Here is a 12,346-nt window from a genome sequence, read left to right on the forward strand (position 1 = left end):
ATCATTTTAGCTGGTTTTATGGTTTTGGTGACCCTGTCTTTGAATTGACAAAACATTACACACAACTCTTGTAAATGTACTGTCCTAACATACTCTAAATTTATGCTTTCGCCGTAAAACCTTTTTGAAATCGTAAAACGTGGTTAGATTAAGGAGATGTTTATCTTTCAAAGGGTGTAAAATAGTTGTATGTTTGAAAAATTTGAATTTTGACATTTATTTGGTTTCAAATTTGCCGCTCTTGAAATGCACCTGCTGTTGATGGAGTGCACCACGGGTGGGACGCTAGCGTCCCACCTAGCCCATAGAGGTTAAACCCCTACAACTCATCCAGAACGCCGCAGCCCGTCTGGTGTTCAACCTTCCCAAGTTCTCTCACGTCACCCCGCTCCTCCGCTCTCTCCACTGGCTTCCTGTTGAAGCTCGCATCCGCTACAAGACCATGGTGCTTGCCTACGGAGCTGTGAGGGGAACGGCACCTCCGTACCTTCAGGCTCTGATCAGGCCCTACACCCAAACAAGGGCACTGCGTTCATCCACCTCTGGCCTGCTCGCCTCCCTACCTCTGAGGAAGCACAGTTCCCGCTCAGCCCAGTCAAAACTGTTCGCTGCTCTGGCACCCCAATGGTGGAACAAGCTCCCTCACGACGCCAGGACAGCGGAGTCAATCACCACCTTCCGGAGACACCTGAAACCCCACCTCTTTAAGGAATACCTAGGATAGGATAAAGTAATCCTTCTAACCCCCCCCCCCCCCTTAAAAGATTTAGATGCACTATTGTAAAGTGGTTGTTCCACTGGATATCATAAGGTGAATCCACCAATTTGTAAGTCGCTCTGGATAAGAGCGTCTGCTAAATGACTTATATGTAATGTAATGTAAATGTAAGAAGACTCAAGGCTGTAATCGCTGCCCAAGATGCTTCAACAAAGTACTGAGTAAAGGGTCTGAATACTTATGTAAATGTGTTATTTCAGTTTTTTATAAACATGTTTTTTACAAACCTGTTTTTGCTTTGCAATTATGGGGTATTGTGTGTAGACTGATGAGGGGGGAAAACTATTTCATCCATTTGAGAATGACGTAACAAAATGTGGAAAAAGTTAAGAGGTCTGAATACTTTCCGAATGCACTGTATAACATTCCGACCTTGTTTAGCATTATGTAGTCCAGATATGGCATGAATCCAATATTTGTGTACGTTTGAATCACTTTTTATTTTGGAAGGCGAAACGTCAGTCTATATGCTTAGCGGTTCATGTATTTTACTGTTAGCTGTGGCTAGGCTAGTGGGGGTCATTGTGGTCGATTGTGTAGCATTCGGTTACATTTATGATTATAGTCGTTAATCTGTTGTGATGTGTTGGACAAACATACAATTCGCTGGTTTTACATGCTAGACAGCATACCTTTTGCACTATTTGTAAGTGATTAGCCTTTATTTTGGTACAGATACTAATTCATTGAATCGCAGTAGCGACAAACTCAGCAAATAAAGAAACGTCCCTTTTTCAGGACCCTGTCTTTCAAAGATAATTCGTAAAAATCCCAATAACTTCACAGATCTTCATTGTAAAGGGTTTATACACTGTTTCCCATGCTTGTTCAATGAAGCATAAGCAATTAATGAACATGCACCTGTGGAACGGTCATTAAGACACTAACAGCTTACAGACGGTAGGCAATTAAGGTCACAGTTATGAAAACTTAGGACACTAAAGAGGCCTTTCTACTGACTCTGAAAAACACCAAAAGAAAGATGCCCACGGTCCCTGCTCATCTGCGTGAATGTGCCTTAGGCATGCTGCAAGGAGGCATGAAGACTGCAGATGTGGCCAGGGCAATAAATTGCAATGTCCGTACAGTGAGACGCCTAAGACAGCGCTACAGGGAGACAGGGCGGACAGCTGATCGTCCTCGCAGTGGCAGACCACATGTAACAACACCTGCACAGGATCGGTACATCCGAACATCACAGCTTCGGGACAGCTACAGGATGGTAATAACTGCCCGAGTTACACCAGGAACGCACAATCCCTCCATCAGTGCTCAGACTGTCCGCAATAGGCTGAGAGAGGCTGACTGGACTGAAGGCTTGTAGGCCTGTTGTAAGGCAGGTCCTCACCAGACGTCACCGGCAACAACGTCGCCTATGGGCACAAACCCACCATCGCTGGACCAGATAGGACTGGCAAAAAGTGCTCTCCACCCCTATAATATATATATTTTTTAATAAAAAAAAGTGCTCTTCACTGACGAGTTGCGGTTTTGTCTCACCAGGGGTGATGGTTGGATTCGCGTTTATCGTCAAAGGAATGAGCGTTACACCAAGGCCTGTATTCTGGATCAGGATCGATTTGGAGGTGGAGGGTCCATTATGATCTGGGGCGGCGTGTCACAGCATCATCTATAGAATAACTATCTTCAAAGTAATGACTCGGGACGTCGGGTTTGAAATGAAAGCTTCTTTTAGTAATAATACTGGTTCATGTTACATTTAACAACTTTAGATTCTACAAACAATAAAAGTAAGTTGCTAGCGAAAAGTCAGGATAATCGCTTGTCATAACTGGCGTGATCTCTCTCTACCTCCTGTCGCAAGGCATTCTGAAACTTGCAGTCAAAAGCGTAATCCAATACTAACCAATACAACACAATATGTATGTAGTTCTTTCAATCTCCAACACACAAATTCTAATACAATTACATATGTAGATAACTCTAATGAAAATATCTTTAGATACAGCTCAATGAATTAACTTAAACATTAACTCTGTAACCCATTAAAGTTACAATATCATCGGACTGAGCTTGTTGTCATTGCAGGCAATCTCAATGCTGTGCGTTACAGGGAAGACATCCTCCTCCCTCATGTGGTACCCTTCCTGCAGGCTCATCCTGACATGACCCTCCAGCATGACAATGCCACCAGCCATACGGCTCGTTCTGTGCGTGATTTCCTGCAAGACAGGAATGTCAGTGTTCTGCCATGGTCAGTGAAGAGCCCGGATCTCAATCCCATTGAGCACGCCTGGGACCTGTTGGATCGGAGGGTGAGGGCTAGGGCCTTTCCCCCCAGAAATGTCCGGGAACTTGCAGGTGCCTTGGTGGAAGAGTGGGGTAACATCTCCCAGTAAAAACTGGAATGTCTGGTGCAGTCCATGAGGAGGAGATGCACTGCAGTACTTAATGCAGCTGGTGGCCACACCAGATATAGACTGTTACTTTTGATTTTGACCCCCCTTTGTTCAGGGACACATTATTACATTTCTATTCGTCACATGTCTGTGGAACTTGTTCAGTTTATGTCTCAGTTGTTGAATCTTGCTATGTTCATACAAATATTTACACATGTTAAGTTTGCTGAAAATAAACGCAGTTGACAGTGAGAGGATGTTTCTTTTTTTGCTGAGTTTATGTACTGTTAATGTAATTGAACACAGGATATGAAGTACAGTTGAAGTAGGAAGTTTGCATACACATATGTTGGAGTCATTAAAACTCGTTTTTCAACCACTCCACAAATTTCTTGTTAACAAACTATAGTTTTGGCAAGTCGGTTAGGACATCTACTTTGTTCATGACACAAGTCATTTTTCCAACAATTGTTTACAGACAGATTATTTCACTTATAATTAGTTGTATCACAATTCCAGTGGGTTAGAAGTTTACATACACTAAGTTGACTGTGCCTTTAAACAGCTTGGAAAATTTCAGAAAATGTTGTCATGGCTTAAGAAGCTTCTGATAGCTTCTGAAGGTGTACCTTCAAACTCAGTGCCTCTTTGCTTGACATCATGTGAAAATCAAAAGAAATCAGCCAAGAACTGAGGAAAAAATTGTAGACCTCCACAAGTCTGGTTCAGCATTGGGAGCAATTTCTAAATGCCTGAAGGTACCACGTTCATCTGTACAAACAATAGTACGCAAGTATAAACACCATGGTACTGCGCAGCCGTCATACCGCTCAGGAAGGAGACGCGTTCTGTCTCCTAGAGATGAACGTACTTTGGTGCGAAAAGTGCAAATCAATCCCAGAACAACAGCAAAGGACCTTGTGAAGATGCTGGAGGAAACCGGTACAAAAGTATCTATATCCACAGTAAAACGAGTCCTATATCGACATAGCCTGAAAGGCCGCTCAGCAAGGAAGAAGACCCTGCTCCAAAACCACCATAAAAAAACAGACTACGGTTTGCAACTGCACATGGGGACAAACATCGTACTTTTTGGAAAAATGTCCTCTGATCTGATGAAACAAAAATAGAACTGTTTGGCCATAATGACCATCATTATGTTTGGAGGAAAAAGGGGGAGGCTTGCAAGCCGAAGAACACCATCCCAACCGTGAAGCACGGGGGTGGCAGCATCATGTTGTGGGGGTGCTTTGTTGCAGGAGGGACTGGTGCACTTCACAAAATATATGGCATCATGAGGCAGGAAAATGATGTGGATATATTGAAGCAACATCTCAAGACATCAGTCAGGAAGTTAAAGCTTGGTCACAAATGGGTCTTCCAAATGGACATACTTCCAAAATTGTGACAAAATGGCTTAAGGACAACAAAGTCAAGGTATTGGAGTGGCCATCAAAGCCCTGACCTCAATCCTATAGAACATTTGTGGGCAGAACTGAAAAAGCGTGTGCGAGCAAGGAGGCCTACAAACCTGACTCAGTTACACCAGCTCTGTCAGGAGAAATGGGCCAAAATTCACCCAACTTATTGTGGGAAGCTTGTGGAAGGCTACGTGAAACATTTGACCCAAGTTAAACTATTTAAAGTTAATGCTACCAAATACTAATTGAGTGCATGTAAACTTCTGACCCACTGGGATTGTGATGAAAGAAATAAAAGCTGAACTAAATCATTCTCTCTACTATTCTTGTGACATTTCACATTCTTAAAATAAAATGGTGATCCTAACTGACCTAAAACAGAGAATTTGTACTCGGATTAAATGTCAGGAATTGTTAAAAACTGTGTTTAAATGTATTTGTCTAAGTTGTATGTAACCTTCGACTTCAACTGTATGTGAATGCATTTTTTTTAAATATATTTTTCTATTGATAATGACAACTGTGAATTTATATTATTCTTCAAAGCAATTGTGATAAACCAGATAATTGACCCTTGACACTAATGAGAGAGTTTTTCCTGAAACCAGCCAACTTTCTCTTGTCTCATAATTTCTCCTGTTTTACAGAAAACATATGTTCTGTTTTCCTGGTCTCAATCCTGGGACCTTTAACAAATACATCATTAACATGATATTTATTTTTTATTACAGGAAATTTGCTTTAAAACTTTTCTCTCAACCTCATGGCAAAATGTGTAAAATAGCAGGAAATTACCTCTAAAACGACAGCATTTTCTCTTAGCCTCATAGCAAAATGTGTAAAATAGCATAAGATTAGCTATAAAACTGCACATTTTTCTCTCTGTCCCATAACATGTTGTTGTTATGATAATGTTATCTGGCTTAGGGCTGGCTAATGCTACCACACTTTCATGGATGTTACTCTGCACATATTGTGTAGACCTGTGCTGGATTTATGGCATTTTATGAGCTTTTTTTATATATTTTTTCTATTTTACTGATGATTTTGAACCCCTGCTCAGATGAAACCTGTCTCCTGGATGAAACAATTGATTAGTCACTCTCCCCCATCCTCACCTACAGGTATTCCTGGCTGGCTGTATAGCATATTTGAGCCAATGCAAACACAACACTATTCATGATTTTTAGTTTATTCGGTATACTGATTCACTTTTGAAAGAAATTCTGAACATGCTGCAGAGCAATTGTGGTCCCACAAGGGACCCTGTTTATGTACTGAACAAAAATATAAATGCAGCATGCAACAATTTCAAAAATTTCACTGAGTTACAGTTCATATAAGGAAACCAGTCAATTGAAATACATTCATTAGGTCCTAATCTATGGATTTCACGACAGGGAATACAGATACAGTGGTTCATCCTTTAAAATTTGCAGTGTACTGCGGCACAGCTTGCATGGTGCCGCAGAATTCTATGGCATGTTATTTAAATGTCAACCACTGTTACCGTTAATGCTAGTTAGTGCTAGTTTGACCACCAGAGGGCATCTTTGAGAAGCATTTGATAGCCTTCAATAGTGGCTGTACTAGAGAATTTCAAACCTTTTTTTGTAAGAACATAGTATGTGGGACTGATATTAGGAAATTTTGCTAAAATAATTTGATTAATATTATGGGGTTTCTTTTCCAATTCCCCGACGGGGTGGAAGGAGTAGGCTGTCCTTGTGTAACAGTATAGCTTCCGTCCATCTCCTCGCCCCAACCTGGGATTGAACCCAGGACCCTCTGCACACATCAACAACAGTCACCCACAAACCCATCACACCACAAAAGCCACAGCCCTTGCAGAGCAAGGGGAACAACTACTTCAGGTCGCAGAGCGAGTGACGTCACCCGATTGAAACGCTATTAGCGCGCACCACTACTAACTAACTAGCCATTTCACATTGGTTACACTTGTAAATAAGAATTTGTTCTTAACTGACTTGCCTAGTTAAATAAAGGTTACACTAAGAGCATAACATTTCTACACCATAATTGTAGTCTAACCAATACCCAAATAGAGATTCAGTGAAAATAAAAATCTCATTGATTTATCAAGACCATTCCCAATGCTTGTCTCAGAGCAGTGCGAAACGGTGCTAAAATAGTTGTAGGCTATTGCTTCAAATCCTATTGCTTTTAACTGCAATATGCTCTTTAAATAAATAAGACCTACACCACTTTTAGCAGCACATTACTCAACACTAGTGAGACTCATGTCGCCTACGGTAGGCCTAAAGTATATCGAAAAATATGACGTGACTCTCCGCCAATAATTACATATAGAGGATTGGAAGATATTTCTGTAGTAATTTGTTATGGATACATAACTAAATAAACATTGGCATTTGAAAGAGTATTTTTATCATTATTTTATTAACGAAAGCATAAAGATGCCATTATTAGTTACATTGTTTTAGTTTGAACGTGCAGACTGGCACTAAGAACAGCGGGAACGTTTCCCTAGTCAGCGCCATTATTAGTGCAATGCCCCTTAAAGTTTTGCTCTGTGCTACCCAGTGTGGCGGGGTGGTGTTCCACTCCCCCTCCCCCTTCCTCCTCCTCCCTGCCCCATGGGCTAGGTCTGTCTTCTGTGTGCGGCTCTGTGGCCCATCCCGTGCCTCTGTGCCTTGAACCTTGCGCACTTTCAGGGGATACAGCTGGAGAACTGCAAGGCAATCCCATTGTGCGCCACTCGGGAGCCATGACCAATTGTCCTGCTAATAACAGAGTTAATAATATATCTGTGAGAATATCCAAGGGGCTTTTATGTAATTCAAAATTAATAATAATAATTGCTTTGTTTAAAAAATAATACTTTGGAAATGATTTCATTTTCAAATAACATAAAATGAGCGAGAAAAGGTCATTCTTGAACACGGGGTGAGACATTGTTGCTAATTTGTAAATAAAACCAGTTTGTTATTTAGAATTATTTATTTCTGATTTTAGAGGGAGAGGAACCAGCATCTGTAGCAACACAGTTTGCAGTGTCTTAGACCGTTGCACCACTCAGGCGCTGTACATGTGACTGGTCGGGAGTGGGCTACAGTACTACAGTAAGAGCAAAATAATCCTAACAAAATAAAATAATAAAAACCTTAGTGTAACAATCAGTTTTAGTATCAGTTCCTATTGAGGTATATGTCACCCATTCATTGTCAGTTAGAGACACAGTAGGACCCAAAAGCATAATCAGTGCTCTAACTCCCCCTTGCGCTGGTCTGGTGCAATGAAGTGGTGACACAGGGTACTGTACTAAACCACAAATTACCTCTAAATCGTGCAGCATAATCGCAAAACTTTTAGTGGAGCAACCACTGTATGCATCTGTTGGTCACAGATACCTTTAAAAAATAAGGTAGTGGCGTGGATCAGAAAAACAGTCATTATCTGGTGTGACCACCATTTGCCTCATGCAGCTCGACACATCTCCTTTGCATAGAGTTGATCAGGCTGTTGATTGCAGCCTGTGGAATGTTGTCCCACTCCTTTTCAATGGCTGTGCGAAGTTTCTGGATATTGACGGGAACTGAAACATGCTGTCGTACACGTCGATCCAGAGCATCCCAATGGGTGACGTGCCTGGTGAGTATGCAGGCCATGGAAAAATACATTTTCAGCTTCCAGGAATTGTTTACAGATCTTTGTGATACGGGGCCATGCATTATCATGCTGAAACATGAGGTGATGGCTGCAGATGTATGGCACGACAATGGGTCTTAGGATCTCGTCATGGTATCTCTGTGCATTCAAATTGCCATTGATAAAATGCAATTGTGTTCGTTGTCCGTAGTTTATGCCTGCCCATACCATAACCCATTATTGACTGTACGTTTGTTCATCCCATGTGTAACTCTGTTGTTGTTTTTGTCGCACTGCTTTGCTTTATCTTGGCCAGGTCGCAGTTGTAAATGAGAACTTGTTCTCAACTGGGTTACCTGGTTAAATAAATGTGAAATAAAGAAAAAATATATTTAAAAAAAACACCGCCACCATGGGGCACTTTGTTCACAACGTTTACATCATGTAAACAAATTTGTGCACAACATTTGAGTGAAATAAGCGTTGGGTGTGTGTATAGAACATTTTATTTCAGCTCATTAAATATGTAACCAACACTTTATATGCCCCGTTTATATTTGTTCAGTATAGAAACAGTATCCACACATTACAAATGAATCATTGAATATAGTAAAGAATAAAAAGTCCATGAATTCACATAATGAAACATTATTGTCTACTTTGGGATAACTGGGCAGTTCAAAATTCTATGGAAAAGGTTTTGGTCATGTTCTATTACCTGACAGCAATATATTTAATTAATTGGGTCCCTCCTCTTGTTAATCTGTGTTTCCCCATTCTATGTCACAGATCCAGTCAGATCCAGTTCAGTGATTACTTCAAGATATGAATGAATGACGTATTCTCAAAGTATTCATACAGGGCCTGTGTTTGTCTTCTCAGGAATCGTTAGCAGACAGCTCTGCCCAGTACGAGCAGCTGACAAACATGGAGCTGATTTCCCTTCTGCTGCAGCAGGAGATGGATATGGAGAAGCAGCAGGTGGCCTCCGACCAGCAGGCGGCGATGCTGGAGAAACACGAGGCGGAGCTGAAGAAGATCAAGGCACAGGTGCGCGACCTAGAGGACTACATCGACAAGCTGCTGGTCCAGATCATGGAGCAGACACCCACACTCCTCCAAGTGCGCTCCCGGCACAAGTGACCACTAGTGCTAGTGTGTGCACTTATAATCAGTCTAATATAGGGCCATGGTCACCATCAAACCTTGGTCCTAGAGAGCTCCTAGGATGAGCAGACTATTGTTCCAGCTCAGTCCCTATAATAGTGCATTTAACTAGATTTGGTGGTCAGTTGTTTAGTCAATCAGGTGTTATAGTGCAGGGCATGAAACAAAAGCCTGCACATCCAAGTAGTTCTTGCGGACCAGGGTTGGTTACCAATGTTCCAGGGTCAGGTGTAGTCAAACACATCCCTAAGCAAATACTAAATCTCACAACCATCCAGGTTTCACTGCTGATACCCTGCCCTGTTGATATAGACACAATATTACCCATGTGCATGCTTGCTATTGCTTTATACTCGCTACTTAGGATAAGGAAAGTGACAGCTTTTATCAAATGTACTGCAAGAATTCTTTTAAATGTGCATTGATGAAGAATATAGAAAATGTCTTCCTATTCATAAAGTGTACAGTAAATGTAATATTCAGTGGTATAAATTGTTCTTACGTGATATGACATTGCCTCAAATTCAGAAAACATTGAAGTGTTTGAATTAGTATAATAATGACCCAAATTGTCTTCATCATGGTAAATACTGTCATTATTTGGCATAAGACTCAAAAACAGACTGACCCGAGGAGACTTACACTGAACTTAAATTTGTTTACATGGAGAAATGTGAGCTTCAGCTAGTGTCATGTTGTGTTAATTATTATAAAAAATATATAAAAATTAAAATGCATGAAGACAGATGTCTTAAGCAGACTGCTTTGAAGGAAATTCCGCTGAACTCAAATTTGTTAAAATGGAGAAAGATTAACTTGAGCTAGTGTCATATTTTGTAAATGATTATAAATATATATATATATATATATGTATATATATATATATATATGTATATATATATGTATATATGTATATATATATATGTATGTATATATATATATATATATATATGTATGTATATATATATATATATATATATATATATATGTATGTATATATATATATATATATATATGTATGTATATATATATATATATATATATATGTATATATATATATATATATATGTATATATATGTATATGTATATATATATATATGTATGTATATATATATATATATATATATATGTATATGTATATGTGTGTGTGTGAAAATAATATATAGGAAAACCACGTGAAAATATATACAAACATTTGGTAAGAGAACAATGATTTCTTATACGAAGCTGCTGTATGAAAAGCCAAAACTAACAAGCGCTAATGATTTTTTTCTCCTATTTAAGAAAAATATTAATAATTAATTTTGCAACATATGCAACGCATGACACCTTTCTCTCAACATGAATTTGAGAATATATGTAAGTTGAAATATCCTCGGCTTTGATATAATTTACTATTCATTGATGAAGTGTTTGCAAAGAATAAAGTGAGAAATGTTCACGTGATAAGGTAGGTACTACAATGAATTCAAAGGCATTGATTTATGCTAAGTTAGGTATATTTTCACATTTTGGTTTAATTTGCAAAGAGAATGTATACAATTACAGATATTTTTTGGCCAAATCATTTTTTATATGACATTGCTTGTATTATGGTATTATTTAGTACAGTACGTCAATACAGTACTATAATTTAAATGCTATTCATGACCTAAGCACTGTAACATGTAAAATAAAGAAAATTGCTTATCAAATGATTCATACTTTTTTTATCCTCAAACTTGTTTACATTATACTTCTACGTCCTTATGCATGAGTAGTCTAAATATTGTGAAAGTCCAAGCTGCCCTTGTTTTCACAGTCCATATATAATGAAAGGAATGCTGATTGCTCACAGTATAATATTATGCTGACAATTAAGTATTGCAAATGTCTTCTTTCTAATGGCAACATTACTTTCTCTCCACTGCAGGGCACTGCTATGTCTGCTTAGTATTGATTTCCACTCCCCTTGTTCCATTTTGGTTTGAGCACGTTATCAAAATGAACGTACAGTAGGAATCTGCATGCTGTTTTACCCCATGCCCTGTGACTTCCATCACTTCCATCCAAACTCGGCAGGAAAAGCTCTATGAGATACAATATCATTCATTTCCCCCAGTAATTACATGTACAGGTAACTGCCAAAATAATGGAAATACTTGTAGAATCTATGCCAATGTGCATTGAAGCTGTTCTGGCTCTTGGTGGTCCAATGCTCAATTAAAGAGACATTATGTTTGCGTTTCCTTTATTTTGACAGTTACCTGTATGTCTCAGAGTATAAAAGAAGCCATTTAGATGTGAATTTCTGAAGAATAAAACAGGTTCACATAATCTAATATCAGTTTAGTATCAGTTTACGCATAGTACATTTTTCTTCATTGGCTGTTTGCTCCCAACTCATAGGAATCCCCACCCAGTTGACTACTTTAAAATGTTTGAAGCCCTCAGTGGCAATCTCCATGCCAAAATGGGCTATATTCATGATGACTCCTCTCTCTCAATGACAAGAGGCACAACTCCGATATTTTCAAAATTCCCCAAATGTAATGTGCATCAGCTTATATCATTTGTAACAACCTAACAATTACGAAACTTATATTCGATCAAATAAGCCTCACATACTGTAGCAAATTAGCAATTCTATTTTTTGTGGAGCAAATTCTCATTGACCGCCATACAAAATCTCCTTACTTCATGTGTCACGTCCTGGCCAGTATAAGGGTTAATTGTTATTGTAGTTTGGTCAGGACGTGGCAGAGGGTATTTGTTTTATGTGGTCCGGGGTGGTGTTTTGGTAAAAGGGTGTTTGATTTAGTATTTCCGAGTTTTTGGTTTATGGTCTATGTTTATGTATTTCTATGTGTTGTCTAGTAAGTGTGTTTCTATGTGGAGTTAATTGGGGTGGACTTCCAATTGAAGGCAGCTGTGTGGTGTTGCCTTTGATTGGAAGTCCTATATTAGTTGGGTGTGTTTGTCTGTGTGTTTGTGGGAAATTGTTCTGTGT

At 39.3% G+C, this 12,346-nt stretch overlaps 1 protein-coding gene across 2 annotated transcripts in view; it reads left to right on the forward strand.

Annotated features, from left to right (window-relative positions):
* The window catches only part of LOC106600640 (rab11 family-interacting protein 5), a 52,507-nt gene extending 42,304 nt beyond the window's left edge, over window positions 1-10,203 (forward strand). The window contains exon 6 of one of the 2 annotated variants that reach the window (XM_014192138.3): window positions 9,072-10,203. In XM_014192138.3, coding sequence (XP_014047613.1) covers window positions 9,072-9,332 — 261 coding nt within the window. In that variant the 3' untranslated portion in view covers window positions 9,333-10,203. The remainder of the gene's footprint in view (window positions 1-9,071) is intronic. The other variant, XM_014192140.3, reaches the window with a different exon arrangement.
* The last annotated feature ends 2,143 nt before the right edge of the window (window positions 10,204-12,346 follow it).

Source organism: Salmo salar, chromosome 03 (assembly GCF_965601325.2).
Source record: "Salmo salar chromosome 03, fSalSal1, whole genome shotgun sequence".
Lineage (NCBI taxonomy): Eukaryota > Metazoa > Chordata > Actinopteri > Salmoniformes > Salmonidae > Salmo > Salmo salar.